General features: G+C 55.8%; 1 protein-coding gene and 1 long non-coding RNA gene across 3 annotated transcripts; one reads left to right on the plus strand and one right to left on the minus strand.

Moving 5' to 3' along the window:
• The first annotated feature begins 131 nt into the window (after nt 1-131).
• MMAB (metabolism of cobalamin associated B) lies at nt 132-13179 on the plus strand. Of its 2 annotated transcripts, none has more exons than XM_058691034.1 (9): nt 132-319; nt 1466-1527; nt 4653-4746; nt 6586-6643; nt 8806-8915; nt 9109-9206; nt 9600-9664; nt 11383-11442; nt 12833-12958. In XM_058691034.1, exons 1-8 carry the CDS (start codon nt 204-206, stop codon nt 11407-11409), a joined length of 630 nt encoding a protein of 209 aa, XP_058547017.1. In that variant the 5' UTR covers nt 132-203; the 3' UTR covers nt 11410-11442; nt 12833-12958. The 2 variants fall into 2 exon arrangements, with proteins under 2 accessions (XP_058547017.1, XP_058547016.1); XM_058691033.1 differs by having other exon boundaries at nt 135-319; nt 8806-8878; nt 12833-13179.
• Nucleotides 13180-19991: 6812 nt separating this feature from the next.
• Nucleotides 19992-25024, minus strand: LOC131489174 (uncharacterized). The gene is made up of 2 exons (XR_009250418.1): nt 24126-25024; nt 19992-22686 (listed from the first exon to the last, which is right to left on the minus strand). It is a non-coding gene; the product is annotated as an uncharacterized LOC131489174 (long non-coding RNA).
• Nucleotides 25025-27113: the final 2089 nt, after the last annotated feature.

Consider the following 27113-nt stretch of genomic DNA (forward strand, 5'->3'; position numbering starts at 1 on the left):
AATAGGTGTCGCAACCAAGCTGTCCGGCAGCCCCCTCCGCGAACCAATGGGAAGCAAGTCCTTGGGAGTGTCCCGCCCTGGTTCGAGAGCCAAGAGCCAATGGAAAATGGGGGCTGAACGGTGGCGCGGCCGGAGGTAGGTGGAGTCGCCCGCGACCTGGACGGGAGCCTGGCGGGGTCAGCCCCTGACGAGCTGCCTGGCGCATGGCTGTGTGGGGACTGGGAGCCCGCCTTGGCCTGCGCGGGGGCCTCGGCGCCGGCAGGCTGCTGTGTCCCCGTTTCCAGAGCCGCGGCCCCCAGGGCGTGGAAGACGGGGACGGGTGAGTGCCTGGCTGGGGAGGGTAACTCGGACACCTGCCGTGAATTGTGGTGTCGTCGCCATGGTGACGTCACACCGCAGTGAGGTCGCCGCAGCAACAGCCAGGTGACACGTCTTAGTCCTGACGTCACCTTGGCCACGTGAGCACCGTGGCAGCCAGAGACCCAAGATTTCTTTGCACAAGTCCGAACGAAGCCCGGCTGTCGTGCGTCAGGGCAAGGCACGTCCCTGGCCCGCCACGAGGGCCATCTTGCCCCGCCTCACCGTCGGGTGGGCCTCAATTCAGATTTTGACCTATTTCCTAAGACACAGAGATACACCAACACGATCTGAAGGTGGCCGTCCTCACCGACCTTGAAACTTGCTCCCCTTCCCAGACCTCCGAACCCGCATAGTCCCATGAATTTATCATGGATCGATATACTCTCCTAGATCCAGTAATTGAACGTTTGGATCACCTCGTGATGCCACATGTTCGTGTCAAAGCCTGCATTAAAGGTGTTAGGTTGCTATCTGAAAATGCCAGAATTAGAACTCTGTTTTGCCAGGTCTTCATTCCTGAGGATACGTGAAGCTTCATAGAAGGGACATGGCCCAGATTACTTTCTCCAAGCAGCCCTGACTGGGTAGAGTAGAGGATAAGAGTTTGGGTGGGTCAAAGTAACGGTTTCTGCCGGGTAAAAGGTAACTGGGGTCTGGAGTAAGGTAGTCTTGGGCATGAATCCCAGCCCTGTGTCTTCCTTCCTCAGGGACCTGGAGTCTCATCTTGTGAGCTCCAATTTCCTCAACAGTAAAAGGAAGGTCACCGGTAGTGCCTATGGGATAATTCCAGGAGATAATGCCAGTAATCCACTTAGCACAGTGCAGAGACTATGGAAAGTGATCAATAAACTCTTTCAGTGAATATTTATTGAGCATGTGCATTGAGCAGTGCACTACATGAGCTACTCTGCAGATAATGGATGTGGGCAGGACACAGAGCTTGCCCACAACGGACTGAATTGGTAAGAAGGGAGGAAAATGATGCCAACATGAGATCCAAACAGAGGAGGGTAAAGTGCTGCCTCTGAGGTTACTGGGCAAGATGTGACCCACTGAAGGAGGTGTCATGCCCACTCTCCACTTCTTGATGTCTGTGTCTCATTAGGCCACAGCCTTCCTTGAAGACACCCAAGATCCCCAAGATATACACCAAAACAGGAGACAAAGGTAGGCGGCAGATGAAACATGCAAAAAACTCCATTTGAAAGTTCTTCCAAACTGTTTGCATAAGTTAAAAATTATGTAACAGGGGCACCTGGGTGGCTCAGTTGGTTAGGCATCCGACTTCGGCTCCGGTGATCTCACAGTTCATGAGTTCGAGCCCCGCGTCGGGCTATGTGCTGACAACTCAGAGCCTGGAGCCTGCTTCAGATTCTGTATCTCCCTCTCTCTCTGCCTATCCCCTGCTTGTGTTCTCTCTCTCTCTCTTTCTCTCTCTCTCTCTCAAAAATAAATAAACATTAAAAACATTAAAAATAATGTAACAGGTGTCAATAATATCATCAAATGTGATATGAAATAAAAGATGCCTAAGATATATGAAGTGATAAAAGCAAATTGCAGAGCAATCCAAATAATTGAAATCTACTTGGATAAAAGTGTGTGTGTTGTGTGTATATACATATGTGTGTTCAGATATGCATAGAATATGCTGAAAGGTTACATCTTGAAGTACTACCTGGGAGAGAGATTGAGTTTAGGAGAGGGGAATGAACAGAAGGGCTTTCATTGTTTATGGCACATACTTTTATTCTATTCTATGACTTTTTGTAACGAGCATATATTAGTTTATGTAAACAATACCTGAAAATAATGTTGTACAGAAAAAAGTGAGATGTAGACTATATCAGTGTGACATATTTTCTAAAGTTTACAACTGCAGGGGCGCCTGGCCGGCTCAGAAGTGCATGCGACTCTTGATCTTGGGGTCCTGACTTCGAGCCCTATGTCAGGTGTAGAGATTTCTTAAGTATTTTATTTTTATTTATTTTTTTTAATGTTTATTTTTGAGAGAGACAGAGCATGAGTGGGGAGGGGCAGACACACACACACACACACACACACACACACACACACACACACAGAACCTGAAGCAGGCTCCAGGCTCTGAGCGGTAGGCACAGAGCCCCACACGGGGCTCGAACTCACAAGCTGTGAGATCATGCCCTGAGCTGAAATCGGACACTTAACCGACTGAGCCACCCAGGTGCCCCTACTTAAATATTTTAACTAAAAAAATTGCAGGTTGGGGCGCCTGGGTGGCTCAGTCGGTTAAGCATCCCACTCTTGGTTTTGACTCAGGTCATGATCTCATGGCTTTGTGGTATCAAGCCCTGCATTGGGCTGTGCGCTGGCAGTGGGAGCCTGCTTGGGATTCTCTCTCCCCCTCTCTCTGCCCCTCCCCCACTCGCACTGTCTCTGTTTCTCTCAAAGTAAACAAATAAACTTAAAAAAACTGTGCAGGTGGGGCGCCTGGGTGGCTCAGTCGGTTGAGCATCCGACTTCGGTTCAGGTCATGATCTCACAGATTGGGAGTTTGAGCTCTGCATCGGGCTCTGTGCCGACAGCTCAGAGCCTGGAGCCTGCTTTGGATTCTGGGTCTCCCTCTCTCTCTCTCTATCCCTCCTCTGTTCATGCTATGTCTCTCTCTGTCTCAAAAATAAATAAACAGCAAAACAAATTTTTTTAAAAAACTGTGCAGGTCAGGGGCGCCTGGGTGGCACAGTCGGTTAAGCGTCCGACTTCAGCCAGGTCACGATCTCGCGGTCCGTGAGTTCGAGCCCCGCGTCAGGCTCTGGGCTGATGGCTCGGAGCCTGGAGCCTGTTTCCGATTCTGTGTCTCCCTCTCTCTCTGCCCCTCCCCCGTTCATGCTCTGTCTCTCTCTGTCCCAAAAATAAAAAAAAAACGTTGAAAAAAAAAATTAAAAAAACCGTGCAGGTCACTAGTTTACATATATTTTGGGGAGTATGTACTTATGTCGTAAAAGTATAAAAGATATGCATACAATATACTTAATGCCACTGAACCATACTCTTAGAAATGATTCGAATGCTAAGTTTTATGTTATGTGTCTACTACCACAATAAATAAAGGGAAAGAGAACAGGCACAGGCATGCCCTCCAGCCGAGACCCCCAGGGACAGTCTAGTCAAGTTGAGTCACTTAGCTCATTACATGGCACACCGTGGGCTCAGTGGGAAGATACTGGAAAGGACCCATTATAGGACTGGGCTTATGCCAGGTGATCTGGAGCAAATTCCAGGAAGTGGGGTGTTACTCTGGATTGGATGCTGTCAGGAAGCAGGGCTAATTCTCTAGTTGGGTATCTCAATCATTTTTTATCTAGAAGGTGGGTGTGACAAAGAGAGGCCAAAGCTGTCATTGATAAAGAAGCAGCAGTCCCTTGCATTAGCCAGAGAATGGGGATGTTTGGTCATTTTTACAGGTTGGACAGTGTTCTGTGCTCAGACATGATTATGGGGGGTCTTGTTTGGGGATTGCTGTGTCACAGTCAGAGTGGGGGCCACCAGACAGTGTTCCACAGAGGAGTTTGAGTCCCAATGGAACACCACAGCCTGCCTGTGAGCGCCAGGCTGGTTCCTGGCTGTCAGGAGCAGATTTGTTCTATCTCCATGGTTAAGGGAACATGGTGGGAAATCGTGACCTAGGCAGAGATCCACAGAGGACTTCGATTTTATGTGAAATATAATTATAATATGTACCTATATGTCTTATTTCTTTTTTTAAACAATGTTTATTTATTGAGAGAGAGAGAGAGAGAGAGAGAGAGCCGTCCCACGCAAGTGGGGTAGGGGCAGAGAGGGAGGGAGAGAAAGAATCCTAAGGAGGCGGCACACAGACAGCATGGAGTCCAACACGGGGCTCTGTCTCACAAACCATGACATCATGACCTGAACTGAAATCAAGAGTCGGATGCTAAACCGACCGAGCCACCCAGGTGCCCCTTTATATGTCTTATTTCTTTAGCGAATGATTAGTACTTGATTTTTAGGAATAAAATAAAAGCATGTCAGGAAAGAAGTTACCCTTAGGAATAGCAATGAAAGGGAGTACCTGGGGGCTTCAGGGGTGCTGATCATTCTCTACTTGTTGATCTGGGTCCTGATCACAGAGGTATATTCAGGTAGGAGCAATTGATCAACTTATATACTTAGGATTTGAGCACTTTTCTGTGTATATGTTATCCTTCAGGTGGAAAGTGTTTTTAAAAAAAGAGCATGCCAGGAAAAATAAAAAATCTTAATTTGGGTGGCTAAACATTTTTTCATAGGGTTTTCTAGCACCTTCACTGGAGAAAGGAGACCTAAAGATGACCAAGTGTTTGAAGCCTTGGGAACTACAGATGAATTAAGCTCAGCCATTGGGTAAGGCAGATGGGGTTGGCCTTGAGGCGGGATTTGAATCGGCACCAGTAACGTAGTTCACGGGAAGCTCTGGAGAGTGCTGGCTGGCCCTGGGGGGCGGCCAACTCTTGGTGAACCTGCCTTGGCCTGGCAGGCACGGGCACGTGGTCAGCTCCACGAGGCTGCCGGGGGCTGCAGGCGCCTTTCCCTTCCGGCCCTGCCTGCTCCTGGCTGGCATCCGTCCCACGCCATGTGGAGCTGCCATGCCCCTCCTTCCCTGGTTCCCCCACTCTTCAGGCGAGTATGGGTGTGCGGCTCCCACCTCCCAGTGATGGGCCCGACTAGGTGAGGTGTTCAGGATGGATAATGGCAGGTGCAGGTGGTCTGCCAGCGGAGCAGAGAACGCAGACCCCTTGGTGCCTGTGGGAAGGCGGGGGGTGGGGGGAGGAGGTGGAAGAGGCAGACACAAGGTGAAATGGGCAGGGGGGAAGGACGGGGAGTTCTGGCATCAGCTGTTTAGGATTAGCAAATCAGCAAGCCATCATCCCTCAGTCCGGGGCAGGGGGACAGGAGACTGGGGACGCCTCGATTGTGGATTGTCGGAGAGCAAGCCCCTCCATGTGCCAGGCAGAGAGCCTCAGCCCACGTGCCTCATGGAGCCCACAGTCTTGGGGGTCCTGGGGGAGCAGACAGTAGAGGGGCACCCTCCAGGTGGCGGGAGCCTGAAGGAGCAGCACCGAGGAGGGTCTACAACTGGCTGCATCGTGGGGATGTCTTCCCTGAGGATATTCCCTGGCACCTGCCTGCTGCCAGGCCGGAGGATGTCGCTTTGCGGAGGGCAGACTGTGTTCCTTGCAGTCCAAAGCGGGAGACCCACGCTAGATGACAAATTAACACGTTTGTCTGTTTAGTTCTGACTGTAAGGCAGGCTAAGACGATACACTGGTTGTGCCCAGAAGGCAACCTCTGTTGCGTGGTGACACTTCACCTCAGTCCCCTCCTCTGTCTTCCGGGCGGTCCAGCCAATGGAAGGCACCAGCAGGAGATGGGACATTGGTAGAGAGAGGAGCGGGAACACTTTTGCCCCCATTCCCCAGTGACTCTCGCCCAGTCAGCTGCATGGCTCCTGGCGGTGGCCCCACCGAGAATCCAGCTCTCCCGGGTCTGGAGCACCTTTGACCTTCCCTCGCCCCTTCAGGCCCCTGCTTGTGCTAATTTTTGCCACCCACTGTCATTCCATAACTTTTCTCACACCCTGTTAATAGTCCCCTGGCCAGCCTTTCCTCCAGGAACCCTGCGAATGCACTGCCGACTCTTCCCTGCCAGGCCCCTGACTGGTAAAGAGAGTGGCAGAGTTTGGAGGGAGGCTGGAGCTGGGGTCCTGACCTGCGTCTGGGGCGCTTGGCTTTCCCCATCCCACCTGCCTTACCAGGAACTCCTACTCAGCCTTCAAAGTCCCACTTGCAGCACTGCTTCCTCCAGGAAGCCCTCCCTGAACTCCAGCCAAGGCCAAGGTTCCCAGGACCCTGGCCCTTTCCAGAGAGCTGACCTCAGTTTGCAACTTCACGTTCAGTCGTGTGATACCCGATTCATGCCTCGGCCTCCTGCCGAACAGAGCCTGTGTCCCTTGTACTCATGCTGAATTGCCTGGACCTGGCCAGAGTAGGCACTGAGAAAGGAAGTGTTGACTGGATGAGTAATGAGTATAAGAAAAGGCATTTTGAGCAACAAACACCCCTAACCAAATGAAAGGTTATGATGTTCTCACTGTCAGCAAGAAAAATAACCCTGTGGTGTCAGAGCTGAATTAGGGCCCACAGACGTGATGTGAGACGCAGATTCTTTTCTTTTTCCTCATAGGTTTGCTTTGGAATTAGTCGCAGAAAAAGGCCACCCGTTTGCTGAAGAGCTGCAGAAAGTGAGTAGCAGTGTCTCATCCCAAGTTGGGATTTGTATCCCTGTGGCCTGATGGCCGTAACTGGATTTGCCATCTGACCGTCACTTCCTCTCTGGGTCACCTGGGGCTACTCACTGTTTCTCTGGGACCCTCTGTTTCTTCACCTGCAAAACAGGGACACAGAGATCATCCTCCCTCCCAGGCGAGTGGTGAGAACAGCACCAAGGGGCGGGGGGGGGAATGTAAAGTGCAGTGGACTTGACCCAGCGTGCTTCTGCCCTTCAGGGGACACACGGCAATGTCTGGTATTACTCTTGGTGGTTACAGGTGGGGGGGGGGGGGGCTCCTGATATCTAGTTGGTAGAGGCCAGCGATGCACATGCTAAACGTCCTACAACGCCCAGGGCCTCCCCTGCCACAGAGAATGCCCCTTGCCTGAATGTCAGCAGCCCCGAGGCTGAGAAACCTGGGAAAACCAGCTTCAGGAAGCCCTAGGCCAGGGGACCTTATGGCCTTCAGTATTGGTGTTCTCCTTAGGAAGCATGGAGACTCTGACTCACAGACAGGACTTTAACAGTGGAGACAGGGACATCCCCTCGGATGCATAGGACGTGTCCAAGGTTTTAGTCTACACATTGACCTGAGACTGTAGAAGCTGCTTCCGGGACACTCAGCCTGCTTCAGTCCTCCAGGCCAGGCTGGGGCCCGCTTAGCCTCCTGGGAGCAGGCGGAGGGGAGTGAGGGGGCCACAGAAGGGTGGGAGGGCCTTCAGTGCCAGAACTTTCTGTGAATGAGGCCCTCCTATGCGCCGCCAGCCAGCGTGGTTTTCAGCCTCCCAGTGAAGAAGTTCTCACCTCAGCAGGCGTCATTTCCGCATGCTGTGCTCGTCTCTGCAGGGTTTCCAGAGGGAAAAGGCTGAGGCGGGGGTGGGGGGACGGGGGCAGTGACGTGATGAGTCCACCTATGCTTTAGGCCCCTGTCCTTTGGGTCCCAGCTCCAACGTCACGTCCCCCAGGGCCTCCAGCCCGGTTAGGCGCCTCCTCCAGCTTTCCACAACCCCCATTGTGGAGGCCCCGCCTCTAACGGCAGGTGTCACAAAGAGTGTCACACGGTCTGATCCGTCTGTCTCCCCACTGGCCTGGGCATCCCGAGGGTGCAGACTGTGACCTTCTCACCCGGGAGCCCCGCCAGGTCCCCGCTCGCTGGGCCCGTGCACCGCTCTCCTCAGAAGCCTGTGACCTGCAGGTTAATGGGCACGTTATTGGGGCAAAACAAACTCCTAAAGGAAAGGGCCGCCTGCCCAAGGCGCCGGGGCTGGGAATCAGCGGAGTTGGGATCTGATTCCCAAGCTGGCTCCCGCCCCCTCCAGTGCTGGGGTGAGTGCTGCAGCTGGCCGTCCAGGGGGGCACTACCGTTACCCCGCCTCCCGCTCGAAGCCTGCGAGACGCCAGGTGGCCAAGGTCCCCACCCAGGTTCTGCCGGTCGGCAGCCCAAGGAGGGTCCCAGCTCACTGCTGGGTGGGCGGCCTCTGCTGCCTCCCGCTGCGCCCTGCTCCCGGCACGCTGTCACAGTCGCCATCTCAGCAGAGGTCGCAGACCACCACCCACCTCACGGCGCCCCACCCAGCTTGAGCGGACTCTGGCCGGCCACAAAGGAGGCGGCATTCGTGGGGCTCACTGGCACGGGCGCCCATGGGTCGTTTGTCACGCAGGGGTCGACCATGTTCTCGTACATACTTGTCCTTTATGGCTTAGTTTTAAAGCACTGTCACGTTTGGTGTCTCGGCCCGGCTGTCACAGGTCAGACAACCAAAGCCGTCAGTGGAGAGGAAAGGGAAAGACTTCCCGGGGCCCAGGCCTGACGGAGACGAGAGCGGGGTGAGAAGCTACCTCTTGACTGTCACTGGGCACCTGACGCTCATCGTCTGTGTGACTCGCATCCCCAAGGGACCCAGGGCCCCCCGCTCAACAGAGCTGGTGTCCAAGGCAGACGTGCCAAAGGTTCAGACAGAGTTTGCTGATTCACCTTTAAATGCCAGCTGATTAAAGATCCGGCCAGTCCCCAGCAGGGCAGCCCCCGCTCGCCTCCTCGTGTCACAGGGCACCCCTGCACGTGGAACCACGTGAGCCCTGCCCGGCCCGCCAGGAATGGGTCTTCACTGTCGCCCCCCGTTGCTTCCCCAGATCCAGTGCTCGCTGCAGGACGTCGGCTCTGCCCTGGCGACCCCGCGCTCCTCGGCCAGGGAGGCTCACTTAAGTAATCTTCTCTCCCAACCTGCCGCGCGTGCTCAGAGGTGGGACCCTGTCCGGGGCGTCCCCTGGCACCCCCATCAGCCTGGCCCGTAGACCCCGAGAAGGAAGGCCCTCCCAAGCCGGCGGAAGTGGTTTGCAGAGCCCCCCCGGGGTGGAAGGGACATGGGGGCGGTTTCCTTGGTCTGGGGGGCGACGGGCCCCATGGCCGTGTCCTCCTGCTTCTCGGCTCCTCAGGATGTGCTGCATTCGAGGCGGGGCCCATCCTGGAGCTGGAGCAGTGGATCGACAGATACTCCAGCCAGCTCCCCCCTCTCACGGCGTTTATCCTGCCGGTAGGTGCCAGGCGGTGTCAACCTAGGGGTGGCCACAGGCCAAGTGTGTTCACAGAAACACACAGGTGCAGAGTAAGCCCCCTCTTTAATTTTTGCCTGTGACAGAAGCTGGCCGCCGGCCTCCCAAGTCCCCTCCGGACCCTTCCTGGTCCCTCCCCAGCCCTGCCCACTTTGGAGGGGGCTTCCCAGTGGACGCGCCCCTCTGCAGGGCCCCGGAAGCAGAACACTGCTGGCTGGGGGCGGGGGCAGGGTCCTGTGTATCCGTCGGTCCATCTGTCCAGGGGACTCCCTGTCTACAGTGGGCACACCCACCCCACCCCCACCCCTTCCCCCCCTCCCCAGCCCTTCTCCCCCCTCCCCAGCCCCGCTCCAGCCACTGCTCTCTCCTTTCAGTCGGGAGGCAAGAGCAGCTCCGCGCTGCACTTCTGTCGGGCCGTGTGCCGCCGAGCAGAGAGACGGTAAGGGGGCCAAGGGAGAGGGCGGGGGCCTGGCCAGAGCAGCAGGCAAGCCTAGGAGGGTCGGCTCTGTGCCATCCAGCCACCCATCGGCAGACCTTCACCTGCCACCTTCACCGTTCCAGGTGGACGCCAGCCAGCCCGGGTCTCTGTCCTCAGAGCCCTGCATAGCCGAGGGGAGACAGTGACCCGCGAGCGGACAAATGACAGATGATGTAACCACATCACGATCAGAGCTTATGGAGAAACAAGAGGTTATAGGTGAACAGGGTAGGAGGAGTCCCTGATGGGGTTAGCTGGTTATTTATAATTCTGACACTCACGTGCTATGAAAGTCAAAAGGATATTCGGGGGAGGCCTCCTTGCCCTGTGCCCTGGCTCCTCATCCCTGGGGGTTAATGTAAGTGGGGTAGTTGGAGCTGGGCAGAAATGAGTGGAGAGCCCCGCACCGTGGTCAGGGCTGTGAGGGATGTGGAGTGGACACAGGGAGGGTCTCTCCCAGTCACACCGCGTGAGCCAGGGGTTGAAGGATTGGCGGGCGGGGAGGAACAGCGTCCAGTGCGAGGGGACAGCAAGGGCAGAGGTGGCAGCCCGTACTGAACGGACACAAAGGAGACCCGAGTGTCTGGGTCCAGAGGGAGAGGGCGTGGGGCACAATGAGGCCAGAGACCGGGCAGGGCCTCAGAGGCACAGAGAGGTCTACCTCTATCCCGAGAGCAATAGGAAACCGTTGGTGGGCTTTAGGCCACGCAGTGACATGAAGGGACCCTGCTGGCTGCTGGGTAAAGAAGGGCCCAGAGGGACCCACAGGGCTGGCGGCGGGGCTGGTGGGGGGCAGGTGGAAGCTCTCAACAGACCAGCCACCCGATGCCCCAACACCTCCGAGTCAGGAAGAGGAAGGACCCCTAAAAGCTACTGACAGCCTTTCAGAGAAACTTCAGAAGAGTTCCCTGCAAAACCTCCATCTACACCACTCATAACGCCAGCTGCCACCCAGCTTCCCAGACAAATGGAAGTGAAGCCCTACACTGATGAATGGGCAGGGCCGTGCTGGATATTTTCTCATCGTCACCTCATTGATGCCTCAGGATAACCTTGGTAGAGGGGTGGTGGCAGCCCCCCGTGTGCAGGAGTCGGGAAACGAGCTCAGAGAGGCGACCTCGTGGCCAGGGTGGTCACCTGAGCGGTCCGTGGCAGAGTCCAGATTTGAGCCCGGGTCGGTCTGCTTCCAAACCCGAGCTCTGTCCACAGCCCCACATCACAAAGGTCCCATCCCTCATGAAGGGCTCGTGGGCCCAAGTGGTTCCCAAAGGGGCCCCGCGTAACAGAGCCTCAGTTTCAAAAGAAAAAATTCATCATTTGTAGAAAACCATCCGTGTCGGCAATGCCAAAACAATCGGAGAGGATGCACCAGGCAGGGTGGTGGGGACGCGCATGTGGGATGATGAGACCCCTTGGGCAGGGGACACAAAGCCAGAGCCTCGGTTTCGGGGAGAGCATCTCTCGGCAAGGGTTATGTGGCGGAGGTGACCTGCGGCAAGGGCCCGCCCCGTCACCAGTGCTCAGCAGACAGCAGTCCGGAGGGATGTCCGCGCCCAGGCCAGCAAGAGCACCAGGTCAAGCCACTGTAGGCTCTGAGGTGCCGGTGTGGGACGCAGCCCTGGGTCCCCCGGAGTGTCGATCCCGTAATGTATGCGACGTGGCGTTTCCTCCTCTTCCAGGGTGGTGCCTCTTGTCCAGATGGGTGAGACGGACGCTAACGTGGCCAAGTTTTTAAACAGGTACTCTGATGGAATTTGGAGAGTCCCATTCAGTAAAACTAGGCATGTTGTGGGAAGCAACGATGAGAAGGGGGCCCACACGTTCATATCCACTGAGGGTCGGCGACGTGCCAGGCACTGTGTCGGGCACAGGGACGCAGCTGAGAATGAGGCAGGTACCGTCCCTGTCCCTGGTGAGGTGAAGGTGTCGGGAGAGGCTGTTGTGAAAACCAGGAGCACGCAACATAAGAACAAAGGGACAGTGCAGTAGGAAGGGGCCCGCTTTCGGGTTGAGTGACCAGGGAGCTCAGGCAGGGGTCAGACCCACTGTCAGCCCCTCCCCACAAGACTCCAGGGCTGTATGAACTGAGAAGAGACAGCCGGGCAAGGCCAGCTCAGGGCCGTCAGGGCCCAGGGCCCCAGCACGGGAGCCAGTGAGCCGGGCTGGCCCCAGGAGGTCTCGTCTGGGTTCCATTCCAGCCTTGCCTCATGCAGTTCCAGTGTGGGCAAGGTCAGGGCCCAGGGGCGGACTGAGAACCAGGGGGCCCCTGGGAGCTGTCCTGGATTTCCAGAAAACGACCTCACAGCCAGGGTCTCGCCCCTCACTGAGGTCACTCCTCTCCCTGGGATGTGACCTGATCAGCTCCTTTCTTCCTGGGAGGTGGCTGGGCCTGAAGGGAGAGAGGAAGGTTCCATTCATTGGCACAGCGGTGGCCTTTGGGGAGCCTTGTCCTCCCGTAGTGTTGTGTGGGCCAAGCCAGTTCGTTTCCTCAGCAAGGAGGGTAGCGCTAGGCAGACTGGAGACAAGCATGTCACTACCTTCCAGGAATGGGAGACACCCAGAGCAGAATCTCTTCCACTGCCCCCAAACCCTGCCCCCAGAGAGATGGCCAGGCATCAGGAGGAGGGGGGTTCGATCTCAGTGGGGGCGTGGTCAGGGAAGGTTCCAGCAGGACCTGGCACGGAGCTGGCCGCAGAGGGTAAGATTGGGGCCTGGAGAGGTGGAAGAGGGTGGTGGGCAGCGCTCGGCAGGAAAACCAGGAAAAGCGGGGGACGGTTGAAAGGGGCGGCTTCGTGAACTCACTGCAGGCTCCTTAAGGGCGGGCTGGGTGTCTCAGTCCTGGTCACGGAAGGTACGCAAACCAATCTAGGGAGTGGCCCAAAGCCACCAGCCCTGTGAGGTCCGGTGGGGGTAGCGGCCTCATCTGGCACGAACTGCCCCAGCCCCGGCGCCACAGTCACAGAAGCTGGCCTGGAGTGTCATCCATCAAAGCCCAAGTTGGCCGAGCACCCGCTGTCCCGCCCGATGCTCCTGGGGTGTGTGATTTATATGTTCTCCTTGAAGGCTAATATGGGAAGGACCCAGTTAGCATTGATCTCTCATTTCAGATCATTCTCTCTGTCCCTCCAGACTCAGCGACTATCTCTTCACATTAGCCAGATACGCAGCCATGAAAGAGGGGAATCAGGAAAAAATATACAAGAAAAATGACCCGTCGGACCGAGCCTGAGGCACCTGGAAATAATGCAAAGGGGGAGATCTGTAGAGCCCTCCGAGGTGAAGAGTTTGTCCTTCCTGTCCTGATTCTTGAAGATCTCGCCCAGGGGGGCTGGAGGAGACCCCTGTCCTCCCCGCTAGGCTCTCCTGGGTCTTAGAGGAGGTGGTAATGAATGAATTCAGTATGGGGGAAAATAAGGCAAAGTGATCCCAGCAGTGAAAAGCCACATAGAAAAAAATTAAAAGTGGGAAAAGCTTAAGCCGTGTGTGTGTGTGTGCGCGTGTGCATGCGCATGTGGTGAGAGAGCCCTTCCCCTGCCGGCTCAGGTGGCATAAAGATTTGGAACGATACCAGAGACCCTGGGAAATGTAATTGGGATTTAGCTGGGCCAGAGGGGCTGTAAATGTCACGTTTATAAAGGGGAAGGCAGGCGGGATTTGGAAGTTCGGTCACCTCCGAGCCACCATCCCCACCTACGTGTGGGGGCAGGGCAGCTGCACACTGACAGGTGAGGCCTCACGACTTGCTTCGGACTCAGGGATGAGGGACCAGGGTCCAGGGATGAGGGACCGAGGAACGGCACGGCTTGGAGAAGGATTTCTTTGCCGGTTTATGCCTCTGAGATCCATGCCATGGCTGTATTTTATCTCTCTTGTCACCGCCGCCCCCTCCCACTGCGAGACGACACTGCCAGTGCCAGCTGTGTCCTTGGGAAGGGGATATTTATGCAGGGCGAGGAGGCGGCCCTGAGAACGTGAAGATCGCGCGCTGCTAATTGCGGGAAATGACTCCGGAAGGGCAGGCTCTCGCTAACTGTCAGGGCCAAGATCCCTGGTGAACTCGGCTCAGCAATCATTCACTTGTGGAGCCCCTGCTTCACATCGGGCACCGGCTCGCTTCAGGCAGGCTGGTCACTCTGCTGTCCTCCTTTTGCCAGCGAGTCAGCGAACATTAAAATGATCGGTCACACGTATAATTTTGCTCTCATTTCTTACGACTCTGCCTGCACATTTTGCAGGAACGGGTACATTTCATCCCGCTGGATCCTTGGCCTCCCGGCAGGCTGCAGCAACCCTCTTAAGCCTGGGCGGGGAGGTGAGATCCCTCCCGGAAGAGGCCGTGTCCGAGGCCTGCCCCGCTCCGCCCGCCCAGTGGTTAGCGCCAGGTCTGCTCCCCAGCGGGTGCTGAGCGTCCGTGCAGAGCTGGAAACGCTGAGAGCACCGGCATTTCAAGGAGAGGCTAACGTGGCTAACTGCCCCGCAAGCACTCGGGCCGGGCCGGGGAGGAGCTGGCCCCCAAGAGCTTGCGGTGAACCACTCGTTCCCCCGCTTCTGCCCCCTCCTCACAGTCTTCCTGGAAGGGGCAGGACACACGTACCAAAACGCTCCCAGCCATGGTCAGACACCCTGGAAAAGGACAGGAGAAGCCCTTGAAATGCAGCATAAAATGATGCTTTGAAACAAAGCAGCTTGCCTCTTGCCAAATCCCGTCCCCGCCAGCCCTTGCGGGGAGAGGCTGTCGCGCGCCTGGAGTTAACCCCCGGTTCCCAGGCCCTGCCTCCGCCTCTTGTCTTTGGCCGGCACGCATTCCCCGAGAAACGGCCCAGGCGCAGGGCAGACTTGGCATCTCGGGGGCTGCCTCCCGTGTTGCCAACCTGAGAAAAACAGAGCGAGCCTCCCCTGGGGACCCAGAGGACTGATCAGTTTGAAACGTTTGCTGTCCTGCAGTGCCTCACAAAGCCACGCTGGAGCCAGAAGCAAAAGGAGAAATGCGCACCCCTGCGTGCACCCGGCAAAATATCCTCCTGTGTCTCAAACCCAGGGGGAAAGTTCATCAAAAGCTCCGCCATCCAGGGGCGCCTGGGTGGCGCAGTCGGTTAAGCGTCCGACTTCAGCCAGGTCACGATCTCGCGGTCCGTGAGTTCGAGCCCCGCGTCAGGCTCTGGGCTGATGGCTCGGAGCCTGGAGCCTGTTTCCGATTCTGTGTGTCCCTCTCTCTCTGCCCCTCCCCCGTTCATGCTCTGTCTCTCTCTGTCCCCAAAAAAATAAATTAAAAACGTTGAAAAAAAAAACTAAAAAAAAAAAAAAAAAAAAAAAAGCTCCGCCATCCAGACACACGACTAAGTAGGAAGCCCGCGTTGCCTGATCTGTTTGCACGCTGCTGTCGGCGCTCACGAGCCGTCGCCCCCGCCCCGCGCAGTTGTGCAGGGGTCGGGAAAGAAACAGCAGGCCGCTTTTACTTAAAACTGTGATGTCTTGGGGCGCCTGCCTGGCTCGGTCAGTGGAGCAGGCGACTCTTGATCTCGGGTCGTGAGTTCCAGCCCTGCGCTGGACCCAGAGATTACTTAAAAAATGGTGATGCTTCCTCGATCATAGATCTTTTGCATCCTTTTAATCTTTTAAAATATCACATGAAACTTTTACCTCCCTTGATTCCTGGGGTTTGGGGCACTTCCATACATTGGCACCCATTAAAGTACCTCACCTGCCTACCCCTGGGCCAGACCCGGGGCCCGGGGCACATTTAATACTCCTGCCAGAGAGGAGCTGGGGGTTGACTGTGTGCCGGGCCCGGTCCAGGGGTACCACGGACCCTTTTGTTCAAACCTCACAGTAGCCCTGAAACAGGCTCTCTGCAGGGGAAGAAACCGAGGCTCAGGGGAAGCACCTTGTCTCAGGGAGTCTGCAGCCAGGTGTGGGCTCAGGACAGGGGGCCTTGTGTCTCTCCCTCCACCGCCACTTGACAGTCGTTTTAATCACGACCTGGGCCGCTGAGAACAATGTCAGACGCTAATAGATTCTGCCGTCTCATTTCTCAACCCAGTTTCCCTTAACCGATCTCTCCTGGCTATTGTTAATGTGCATTTTTCACCGAGTAATTTTCTCCGCCCGAACTTGTAACACATCCCAATGACAAACGTCCCGGTTCCGAATCCCCCGTCAGCTGCAATGTCACCCTCGCCTCCTCCCGACACCTTCCTCCGACAGCCCATCCAGTTTTATGATTGCTCTGTCCCAGTTATCACTACTGAACCTTTAAGAATCCAGACGTACTTCAAGTTTAATTGAATAAAATTCCTTGTATAATAAATTCCGCGTGAATGCTACATAAATCAGTGCCTGGACGGATTTGTGGCCCGTCCCTCCCTCCCTCCCTTCGCCCAGGCCCAGGAATCTTCCAGGCAATACTGGACCCAGGCTGGCCCAGTCGTTCTTATCAAGGACTTACCTTTGCAGCCCTGATGGGGGTGCAGTTTCCTTCTCTGGGAGTCCCCGGTGGAAGACAGTGCTTGAGCCGGAGCAGAGGCAGGGGTGACAGGTCGGGGACGCCTGAGGCCTGAGGATGTCCCTCACGTTCCTCTCCCACTCCACAGAATCAGACACTTGTGACGGAGGGACCGTGCACACTCTTCCTAGAGACGCACGCGCGTGTTCACCGCGCGCATACACCGTGGAAGCCCCGGGCAAGAATCCCCTAGAATGACCAGCGTAGCCCCCCTTTTCAGGAGCCGACCGGGGTCTCAGGCTGCCTGCTGCAAAGCCTCGCCTGGAGTCCGCAGAGCTCCAGCCTTGAAGCGCGAGAAGCAGCACTGGGGCTGGCCGGCGAGGCCGCCGGACGGCTTCCGATGCTTGAAACACCGCGGAGGGCAGTGAGCACAGCACACAGCATGGGCTCAAGACCAGCTCTGGAACTTTCTAGCTTCTTGCCTCTGGGCGGGCCACTCCATCCTTCTCAGCCTTGCTTCTTCATCTGTGAAATGGGAAGGACAACAATGTCTGCCCCATAGGTAGGGGCCACGGGGAGAGCTTAATGAGGCAGCGTGTAAAAGGGCTCGGCACGCCCCGCAGCAAGCCAGCTGTTCTTACGGTTTGCCGTTACGGTTAGATTCGAATTCAGGCTCCAGCTGTGCCGCTTCCTGGGTGAGCCACCTTGAGTGAATTGCTCACTAACCTTGCTGAGACTCAGTCTTCACCTTTTTGAAGTTTATTTATTTATTTATTTTGAGAGACAGAGACAGAGATGGGGAGGGGCAGAGAGAAAGAATTCCAAGCAGGCGCCGTGCTGTCAGTACAGAGCCCAACACGGGGCTTGAACCCGCACTCCGGGAGATCATGACCTCAGCCGAAATCAAGAGTCATACGCATAACCGACTTCACCTTTTTTTTTTTTTTTAATGTTTATTTTTGAGAGAGAGAGAGAGGGCGTGCACAAGCAGGGGAGGGGCACAGAGCAAGGGGAACAGAGGGCCCGAAGCAGGCTTAGTGCTGGCAGCAGAGAGACTGATGCGGGGCTTGAACTCGTGAACCACAAGATGGTGACCCGAGCCGAAGTCAGACACTTAACCGACTGAGCCACCCAGGCGGCGGCCCCTCAGTCTTCACCTTTTATGACTGGGGATGATTCAATTTCCGAGGGTTCGGGGAATAAGTCAACGGGTTCAGCACACAGCAGTGGCTATATCCCAAAAAAAAAAAAAAAAGTAGCTTATTGTTGAATTGCGTCTTCTCCTTTTCTTTTTTTTTTCAACGTTTTTTATTTATTTTTGGGACAGAGAGAGACAGAGCATGAACGGGGGAGGGGCAGAGAGAGAGGGAGACGCAGAATCGGAAACAGGCTCCAGGCTCCGAGCCGTCAGCCCAGAGCCCGACGCGGGGCTCAAACTCACGGACCGCGAGATCGTGACCTGGCTGAAGTTGGACGCTTAACCGACTGCGCCACCCAGGCGCCCCTGTCTTCTCCTTTTCTAAGCACTTTCAAGTAGCTCAGGCCTGGGTGAAGCCCAGAACACCACCGAGCAGCACCTCTGGGTGGTTTGGACTTGCTGAGGCTGGAGGGACACAGGTGTGCTCCAGGGGGTGCTAGTCCCAGTCAGACCAAGGGCCACGGCTCCAGGGACACCATACCCGACTAAAAGGGAGAGGTTACTCAGTCACAGAGCAATGAGAGCCGAAAGGGATCAGAGAGATCATTGCTCCCATTTCACAGATGAAGAAACTGAGGTCGAGACACGCGTACGTATTAGTAGGTAAATATCAATAACGACCGCAAACTGAGTACTGATTGTGTCCGGCCTCCTAAGCACTTTACAGGCAACCTTTCGTTTAATTCTTTCAACAGCCCCTGCACGTGGTACTGTTAACATTACCGTCATGTCCAAATTACAGGCGGAAAAACTGAGGCCCGGAGAGGAGAAAGGGCTTTCCCAAGGTCCTATGGCTCTAGGAGGTGGAGCCGGGCTCTACACCCTCTCAGCACCATGGCTACCGTTCCCTCAGTGCTCGACTGCATGGATGTGTCTCATTTCTCGGAACCCCGTGAGGCCTGTACACATTCTCCCCATTTCACAGGTCTAAGGAAACTGAAGCTCAGAGAGGTGAAGTCGCCTGCTCAGAGTCACACAGCACCTGCTGCGGCGATGATGGTTATAATGGTCTCATCACAAACAGCTGACATTTACAGAGCTCTTCTCGAGCAACAGGAGGGCTGCTCTATTGAGCGATACCAGAGCAGCTTCCGTGTGCGCTTAGCACATGCCCCCCCCCCCCCGACGCGCCCCCCGCCCCCCAGGTACATATTTGTATCTTTGTTTCAGATGCAGACACAGAAACTGGGGCACAGGGAGACAGCACTTTGGCCAGTGTCACGCAGCAAGAAGAGGCCAAACTCGGATTTGAACTTGGGTCTGTCTACCTCCAGCACGTTCTTGAACCTCTCCACGGTGACTCATGCCACCCGAGGCCTCCCTGTGGGCAGCAGCAGAGCCAGGACAAGAACCCCAGTTTTCAGGGGCCACCTTGGGGCAGTGATTGACAGCTAAGTAGGGGAGGGGAGGAGAAGAGGGTATCATAAACCCTGGGGGAGGGGCCCCTACCACTTGCTACAAGCTACCTCTCTGGGAAAGGGTGAGAAGCAGGCATCAGCCTGGGGGGCATAGAGGCAGAGATGGCCCGGAGAAGTGGTCGAATGAATGGTGGAAAGGCATCCAGCTGACTCAGCACCTGGGGGTGGCTGGGTGACCTGTCCCCCACCAGATGCTCCCAAGGCACAGATCCTTCGGCCCTCATCGCCGGCCATCTGCAGCGCCCACATCCTTCCTCCAGCCAGCAGGTGCCTTTATTTACGATCACCTTGGAAGGGTCGAGCAGACATATGTTGCTAAGGGTCGTTTATTCTTGTTTATAAAATTTATGGCTTCACCTCGATTACACACTGTCAAAACGGGAAGGATTGGCCCCAAAGTCTCTTGCCGCATGACTGCCTCAGACGTGCGTACATCTGTTAACTCCGTAGGAGCTGTAGAGGGAAATAAGGTTGATGATAGCTCAAAAGCTCGCTGTCCCGTCACAAGGTGTGGGCAGCCCGCCTCGAGAAAAGGCATCTGGGCGCGTCCGTGGAGGAGAGAGGGGTGGTGTCTGTGAGTGGCCGGGCCAGGTGGCACCAGGACCCTGTCCCCTCCCGGCCACACACTCTCTGTCGGGCGCTTGGGGTGGCCCAGTGGGAGAGGAAGAACTTGTTTCTGAGGATCCTCAGGGGTCCGGCCGCAGGATCCAGCAGCTGGAGAGAGTTCCGAGCCTGTGGCTCTCCACCTGCAGACTTCAGCAGGGAGACAGAAGCGGACTCTCCACTGCTGGGGGAATTGGAGATAGGACGACCTTTCAGGAGGGCAATTTGGCAGTGCACACGCAAGTCCTAGAAACGTACGTCCTTATGGATTCTGCGTCCGAGAATTTCTCCAAAGGAAATAGGTTGGTGGAGCCATCGGGATTTTTCAGGGCAGTGCTGCCCATTACAGTGAAAAACTGGACACCGTGTCTAACAATAGGGAGCTAATTGCTAAACAGGGAAAATAGTTAACAATAAGAGGCTATAAGAAACACAAACTGGGTGCGTGGGTGGTCCGTGAGTTCAAGTCCTGCATCGGGTGAGCACGAGACCCACTTTAGGTGAACCCGAGCCCCAGGTGAGTCCTGCCTCTCTCTCTCTCTCTTTCTGCCCCTTGCTCACTTGCATCCTCTCTCTCAAAAAAAAAAAAAACAAAAAACCAAGGAAACACAAAACGACTGACATTGATTGTGTCTATATATTTATTACTGTGTAAAAGAGAAAACTTTTAAGTGAAAAACAAAACAAGTTGTAAAATAGTATGTATAGAACGACCTAATTCCTGGAAAAGAAATGCATGTGTGTGTATACACCATAGGAAAAAATGCAAGGATCTGTCCCATGTGTTAGTAATACTTACCTCTAAGGGGCGCCTGGGTGGCTCAGTCGGTTGAGTGTCTGACTTCGGCTCAGGTCATGATCTCACGGTTCGTGAGTTCGAGCCCTGCGTCGGGCTCTGTGCTGACAGCTCAGACCCTGGAGCCTGCTTCGGATTCTGTGTCTCCCTCTCTGTCTGTTCCTCCCCTGCTCACACTCTGTCTCTCTCTCTCTCTCTCAAAAATAAACATTAAAAACAAAATACCTCTAAATCATGGGATTATGGGTGGTTTTAACTTAAATTGTTGTTTGTCTGGATTTTCTTTCTTTTTTTTTTTTTTTTGAACAATGAGTTTGGGTTGGATTTGACAAAGGCTTACTTGTGTAATAAACATGACTGCCAAAGAGAAAAGAAACGGACAAATGCTTTCCATGCCTGTCATAAATCATCTACCTCTCTCGGGATGCTTGGAGCCAGGGTAGGCTTCCCTCCGGTAGCCAGAGCCACGGGGCCCCTCCGAACTCTAGTAGCCTGGAGAACATGCCCCTGGTCGTTCTGCTGGAGACAGCTGGCTGTCTGGAGTGCAGTTCCTGGGCAGCCTGAATGTGGAGGGTTGGCTTCGGTTCTAGGGCAACAGAGGAGGGAAGAAAAATGATCACGGCCCCACTGAGGATTGCCCCCGGAAGGTGATCACACCAGCTTTCCACAGGATGCCGAGGACGCTGGCATCCTTCTTTCTCCTCTGTCGGCTGCTGCATCTTTAACTTGCGTGGGGTTTGAGAGTAGACAAAGAACATCCGTATTTATCATCTTAGATGGATTTTCACCGTGGATTATCACCCTAACTTCATTTGGACAAACTGGCGCCCCGTCGGGTACAGCGATGAATCCAATGTGCCACAGTCAGCCAAGTGGCACAAACCAGCACTCCACCTGGGCCTTCGGTAGCAAAACCCAGCTTCCCTTCCCAATTACCTTTTGTGGAGACAGTGGAAGGGCTTATTCCAGGGGTGAGAAAGAGATGCCAATATGCCATTTGGTCGGGAGGGGCTGCCCGGAAGGCTGTGTTAAGAAGGAGCCTGAGGGGCGCCTGGGGGGCTCCGTCGATTGAGCGTCTGACTTCTGCTCAGGTCATGATCTTGCAGTTGACGAATTCGAGCCCCGCATCGGGCTCTGTGCTGACAACTCAGCCTGGAGCCTGCTTCGGATTCTGTGTCTCCCTCTTTCTCTCTCTCTGCCCCTCCCCACTCATACTCTGTCTCTGTCTCAAAAATAAAACATTAAAAATTTAAAAAAACAAAAAAGGAGCCTGAGGCTGGGCTGGGTCCAGATTTGGCAGGTGTTAGTAATCCGTTAGCATGACTTCCGACGGAGGTAGTGGAACAAAGATGTATTTGACATTTCTGGATTCCTAAGCCAAGGCCCTCAGATTTTAAAGAATGGGGACTTCAGAGGCAGGTATTGTCTCTGGGCTGCCCAAGCATGGACAGACTGTCCCTCCAAGCTGGCCCTAAAAGTGGCTTTCTCGACCCCACAGTTCCCTAAGAGGACGAGCTGGCGGGACAGATTTCTCAGAGCTTTGAGGTGACAACATCAGGGTCACAGATCTCCGACAACCGAATGCGTATAAATCTAATTGATGAGTCAGCCCTGATGAGCCCCCGCCGTAATTCAGAATCTGTAATTACATTTCACATCAAAGCACGCAAAGATTAAAGCCAGTGAGAAATAGTGTGACAGCTCCCATCCCCAGCCCAGCCCCAACCTCTGCCACAATCTCCGTCCCCCCTCCTCCTGCCAGCAGGCAGGTGATCCAGGGCTAGGGGCTGTCCTTCTAGAAGCCACATTCCTCTAGCTGTTTCTTCTCTCAGTTAACTCCCTGGGGTGCTAGGCACCAGGCCCGTCCCCCCCTCCTCCCGTTCCCCGCAGTGCTGCATTGAGACAGGGCAAACGCTTTCTTCAGGGGGATGTTCTTGGGTTTCTGGTTTACAATGTCCTCCCACTGAAGACCGCTAGGAACACCCCTGCAGTTGAGCAATGTCACGCTGTCCTATTGCAACGACAGAGCACACACACCATTGGGAAACGCGGGGTGTTTTAGAAGGGGGATTTCTTCAGCTGGTGCCGGGTGCTTTGCAGGGTGGTTCGAGGACTCAGGGGGCAGTTCTGTAGTTAAGGTACCTTAAAAAATCCTAGCTAGAAGGGGTGCCTGGGTGGCTCAGTTGGTTGAGCATCCGACTTCGGCTCAGGTCATGATCTCACAGTCTGTGAGTTTGAGCCCCACATTGGGCTCTGTGCCGACAGCTCGGAGCCTGGAGGCTGCTTTGGATTCTGTCTCCCTCTCTCTCTCTGCTCCTCCCCTGCTTGTGCTCTATCTCTGTCTCCCAAAAATAAGTAAATGTTAAAAAAAAAAAAATTTTTTTTTTAAAATCTTAGCTAGAAGGAGGAAGGAATGAAGGATGTTAAAGCTAATGGTGGGGCACCCAGCTGGCTCAGTCCGTTGGAGCACATGACTCTTGATCTCGGGGTTGTGAGTTCGAGCCCCATGCTGGGTGTACAGATTACCTTAAAAAGATAAAATCATTAAGCTGTAATGCAATACATTGGAGGGTCAGCAGACATAGCCCCCACTGTCAAGGGCCTGGCTTGGTGAGCCACCTTGCACACGCGCATCCCCACACTCCCACACCCAGGATGCGATCAAGCACCTGGTGTGGGAAGTAAATTCAATGCTCATTATATGCCAGGCATGGGGCATGCCTGACCTCATTTGACCTCCTGGGGACCCTACGTGGGACGAATGATCATCCTCGCTTTGCAGGTGTGGAAAGATGAGGTGATTTGGCCCAGGTCCTGGGAAGGAAGTGGCTGGGACCAGACCCAAAGTCTAGTCTAATTCCAGGATCCAAATCCTTGCCACTGCCCTGGGTGCCAGCATAGGCTTTCAAAGTCCTGACAATAACAGGAAGCCCCCTGTGGATATTTGCTATGTTCGGGTCCCTCTTCTCTTGACAGCCATGCCTCAAGTCCCTTTTGGGGAGTTACTTTTCCCCCTGGGATACAATCTCCGTGGGGCTCTCTGTCCTGTTTTCAACACATCATAAGTGATCTTCTGGGTTTCCCATTAGTGTCTGTCTCTCTCAAAGTAGGCTGTATCCTAGGGCTTAGTTAGAACAGGGCTTGGCACATGGCAGGTGCCCGAGAACATTTACTGAATGAATAAATGGAAGAGTGACATCGGTGCCTTGCTGGGTCTTTTTGCTCTCCCTGAATTTTCCCTGAAGATTCTGGCATGATCGGAACAAAGATGGGTTCCTGGTCGGAGCGGAGTCGTTCCCGCCGAGTCCTGAAGACTCTGCTCGACTTCAGCCTCTCTCGAAGACCCTGAACTACCCTGGCCCTTGCTCTGGCTCAGCTCTGCATCTCCCGTCCTCAAAACCTGCCGATAAATCCCTTTTCTGTCTACATGAGGCAGAGCCGGTTTCTGTCACTTGCAGCTCGAGAACCCTAGCTGATAGAAACCCCTCGTGAGGGTGGCTGGAGGTGGGCGTCTCCAACTTCCCAGCTTCACAGCACGGACCTGCTGGGACAGGCCACCCGGCTGGTTCAACAGGGGCCGCTGTTACAGGAAACCAAGAGGGAAGACCAAGGAACTCTGGCCATTGCTGTGGAAGCAGTAGCAAGTTCGCTGTCATTATTAAGATGGTTTGGGGGCTGAGAGCACGGCCTCCCTAGAGAAGACGCCACAACCCCAAATGGATCATGGTCCCAGATGCACTAAGGGGCCGTTCTGGGCCTCCACCTTGTCCCCCCTGGGTCTCTGGCTCAACTGGTGAGGAGAGGGGCTCAGCTCGCAGGGATGGGAGCGATGAGCTAAGGAAGAGGTGCCGCAAGGCCCACGTCCTGTCTCCACCTGGGGAGCTTTGGGGGGGAGGCGGAGGCAGGGTAACTGCAGAGCAGGTACCCTTGCTCGGGTACGCTCCCAATCCAACTCAGCCTCTTACCTCCGCAGCCGGGGACAGTGCTGTTCTGCAGACAGCCACCTCTCCTGGTCTTGCCAGGACTCAGGAGACGAGAGCTCTGGGGTCCTCAGCAAGTCCTTACAGACCTGCAGGGCCTTCACTGCAAAGCGGGTGCAATTCTGTTTCCAGCAGTCCCCTCAAGGGTAGATGGGGCACCAGATGCAGAAGGCTCTGAATAAGGGACAGAGCAGCCCCTGTGGCTTCGCTCAGTCTTGATCCCATTGTCTGGAAGGCTCTCCCACCCCTCTTCTGCCTGCTCAGACCTTGGTAAGGGCTTGGGAGTGTGGCAAATGAGGGTTCGAATCTTGGCTCTGCCGCTGACCGACTCTAGGGCCTCGGACAAGGGGCCTGCCATCTCCAAACCTCAGTTTTCCCAGCCGTGAAGCGGGCATCCTAACAGTGTGGCACCGGAGCGGATGATCACGGTATGTGCTCAGACATCTCTTCCTTGGATCAGTTACGCCTCTTCCCCAACCGGACCGTGAGGTCTGCAAGGCAGGGTGGTGTCCACATTCCTTGTGACTGTGCCCCCGGCACCCGACGCAGCCTGTGTGCCTATTTTTGGGTGAACAGAGGCAAGCCTGAACTCTCTGGCAGTCTGTCCAAGGGGGCTGCCTCCTGGCTGGGACGCCCGCCAACTGCTGGGTCCGTCTGGCATCATCGGTGATGGTGACAGCGCCATCCGGGCAGACCCTCACTTGCCCCACACAGGGTGATGCTCCCCTCCCTGGGCAGAGACCCTGGGTGGGACACAAGCGGGCCGGGGAGTCAGTGGGGCCAGGCCCTGTGGGGAGAGGGTGGTGGAGCCCAGTGTGTGGTACCAGTGCCCAGAACAGGCAATATATTAAGAGGACAAAGCGTCATTTGTCACGTGCCACCACCCCCCCCCCCCCCCCGCCCACGCCCCCGTCTGTCTTTCCCTCAACTTCAGGCTCCCCTGCCTTCCCTGGGGGAGCCCTCTCCTGCAGTCCCCTGTCTCTGTTTGCACCCAGTGACTTTTTTTTTTAACGTTTACTTATTTTTGAGAGAGACAGAGACAGAACGCGAGTGGGTCAGGGGCAGAGAGAGAGGGAGAAGCAGAAGCAGGCTCCGGGCTCCGACCTGTCAGCACGGAGCCCGACGCGGGGCTCGAACTCACGAGCCACGAGATCATGACCTGAGCCGAAGTCGGACGCTCAACCGACACCACACCCAATGACTTCTAACCCTTCCCGGCTCCCCCTGCCACCCGTGGGATATCCAGCATAGACCTTTCCCTGTGGCGGCAAAGCCGACGGAGGTCAAAGGGGGCCCTTTGTAATCACACGGACCCGGGGCCGAATCCCACCTCTGGGGCTTTCTAGCCACGTGGTCTCATGCAAGGGGATGAGTCTCTGAACCTCATCCGCACCCGCAGAACAGACCGAGTGCCCAGGGTCCCTGGGAGGAGGAGGGGCAAGAAATCGTGCAGAAGGCTGAGCGCCGGGCCGTGCTCAGGGTGAGGGCCCGGGGGACGGGAGCTCCTGCCAACACCACCTGTGGGAGGGCGTCCCCGCTCCTGCCCCGGGTGCGATGCGGTCCGCCTCCCGCCGCTCACCAGCTCACCTTTGGTCTGGCTGCTGCCTTGGCCCCGAACACCTCCCTTCCTGTCTCCGAGGTGCAGACCCTCTTTCCGGGGGAAAAATAAAGGACACTTCCCTGATGGCACCCTTTTCCCTAAAAACACCCAAACCCTCTTCCGACCCCGGAGCGTGACTTGTCCCATTACCACAGAGAGGCTTTGTAAGGTCCAACTCCCGTTTTGCAGATGAGAGCGAGGCCGGGAGAGGCGGGCAAAGCTCCCGCGGCCAGTGAGAAGCGGGGCTGGGCTTGGCACCCGTGTCTGGAAGACCCCGCAGCCACGAGCTGTCCGTGAGGTAAGTCGGAGGGTTACTGTTGGGGCGATTTTCCTGCTGAGGAAGAAAAGGTTCAGGAAGTTGGAGGCCTGCCCAGAGTCACTCGGCGGACCTGAACCAGCGTTTGATGCCAAGTTCAGGGTCTCCTTCCCCCACGTGTCTGAACGCCGGGCCCCGGAGCGTGGCACACGCGCTCCAACCTTTGCTCCTGAGTGCGGTCTGCGGTGCGGCGCCAGGCGGTCAGGAACGAGGGCCCCCGGGCCCCCCAGAGCCGCTGAATCAGGCGGGTCCCCCTCGGTGACTCGTGGGCACACGGTGTTCGGGAAGCCTGGAGTCTGACTTACGCTTTTGGCTTCCTCTGCAGGCTTCTCCGGGGTCAGAGAAGCAGGTCACACCTGCGGGGCCTCTCCTGTGGTCGCCGAGCATTCTCACCGTCTGGCTCTCTTGGCGGAGGGTCTGTAAAATGACACAGACCCCGGTCTGCCCGAGTCTCTGAGTCTCCCGGCGGCTCAGGGGCCACCCAACGGCCGAGGGCTGGGAAAGCCACGAAGGGGATGCGGCTGCGAGGCCCGTACGGTGGAAGGCTCAGGACACGGCGAGGGCTTGGGCAAAGGAGCCAAAAACCGGAGGCTGAGGGTGAAGCCCGGCAGAAGCCCCTCGGCACGTCCCGCTGACACCTATGGATGTGTCCTCACACGGAGTGTGAAAGACAGAACTCCAGAGAGGGCGTCAACTAGGTCGCTGGAATAAAATAACGAGGACGGTTACACCAGCGGTGAATCACTGTATCACTGTCCACAGAGGGCCCGGCACAGGCTGGGGCTTTTTGGGCCACACTACGTGCGGGCTGCTGCTAGGCCCATTCTGTGGGAGAGGGAGACGCGGCCCAGAGACACCGAGGGTCTTGTCCCTGGCCTCAGGGCGAGTGGACAGCAGAGCCAGGATGCGAACCCGGTTCCAGAGGCTCCAAATCCCTTGCTCTGTCCAGTGCACTCGCTCAGCTCGGACTCCGGAGTCAAGTCGCGATCCAAGCACGTGCTTGCAACAAAGGTTAGTTCTCCTGACGATTACAGTGAGCGAGCGACTTCCTTGCGAC

The sequence above is a fragment of the Neofelis nebulosa genome, chromosome 11, assembly GCF_028018385.1.
Source record: "Neofelis nebulosa isolate mNeoNeb1 chromosome 11, mNeoNeb1.pri, whole genome shotgun sequence".
Lineage (NCBI taxonomy): Eukaryota > Metazoa > Chordata > Mammalia > Carnivora > Felidae > Neofelis > Neofelis nebulosa.

Excerpts from the sequence above, each read along its gene's own strand:
- MMAB (XM_058691033.1), top strand. The coding sequence starts at position 204 with ATGGCTGTGTGGGGACTGGGAGCCCGCCTTGGCCTGCGCGGGGGCCTC. Across the intron at positions 1,528-4,652 it reads CACCAAAACAGGAGACAAAG|GGTTTTCTAGCACCTTCACT; the intron begins GTAGGCGGCAGA and ends ATTTTTTCATAG. Across the intron at positions 11,443-12,832 it reads GTGGCCAAGTTTTTAAACAG|ACTCAGCGACTATCTCTTCA; the intron begins GTACTCTGATGG and ends CTGTCCCTCCAG.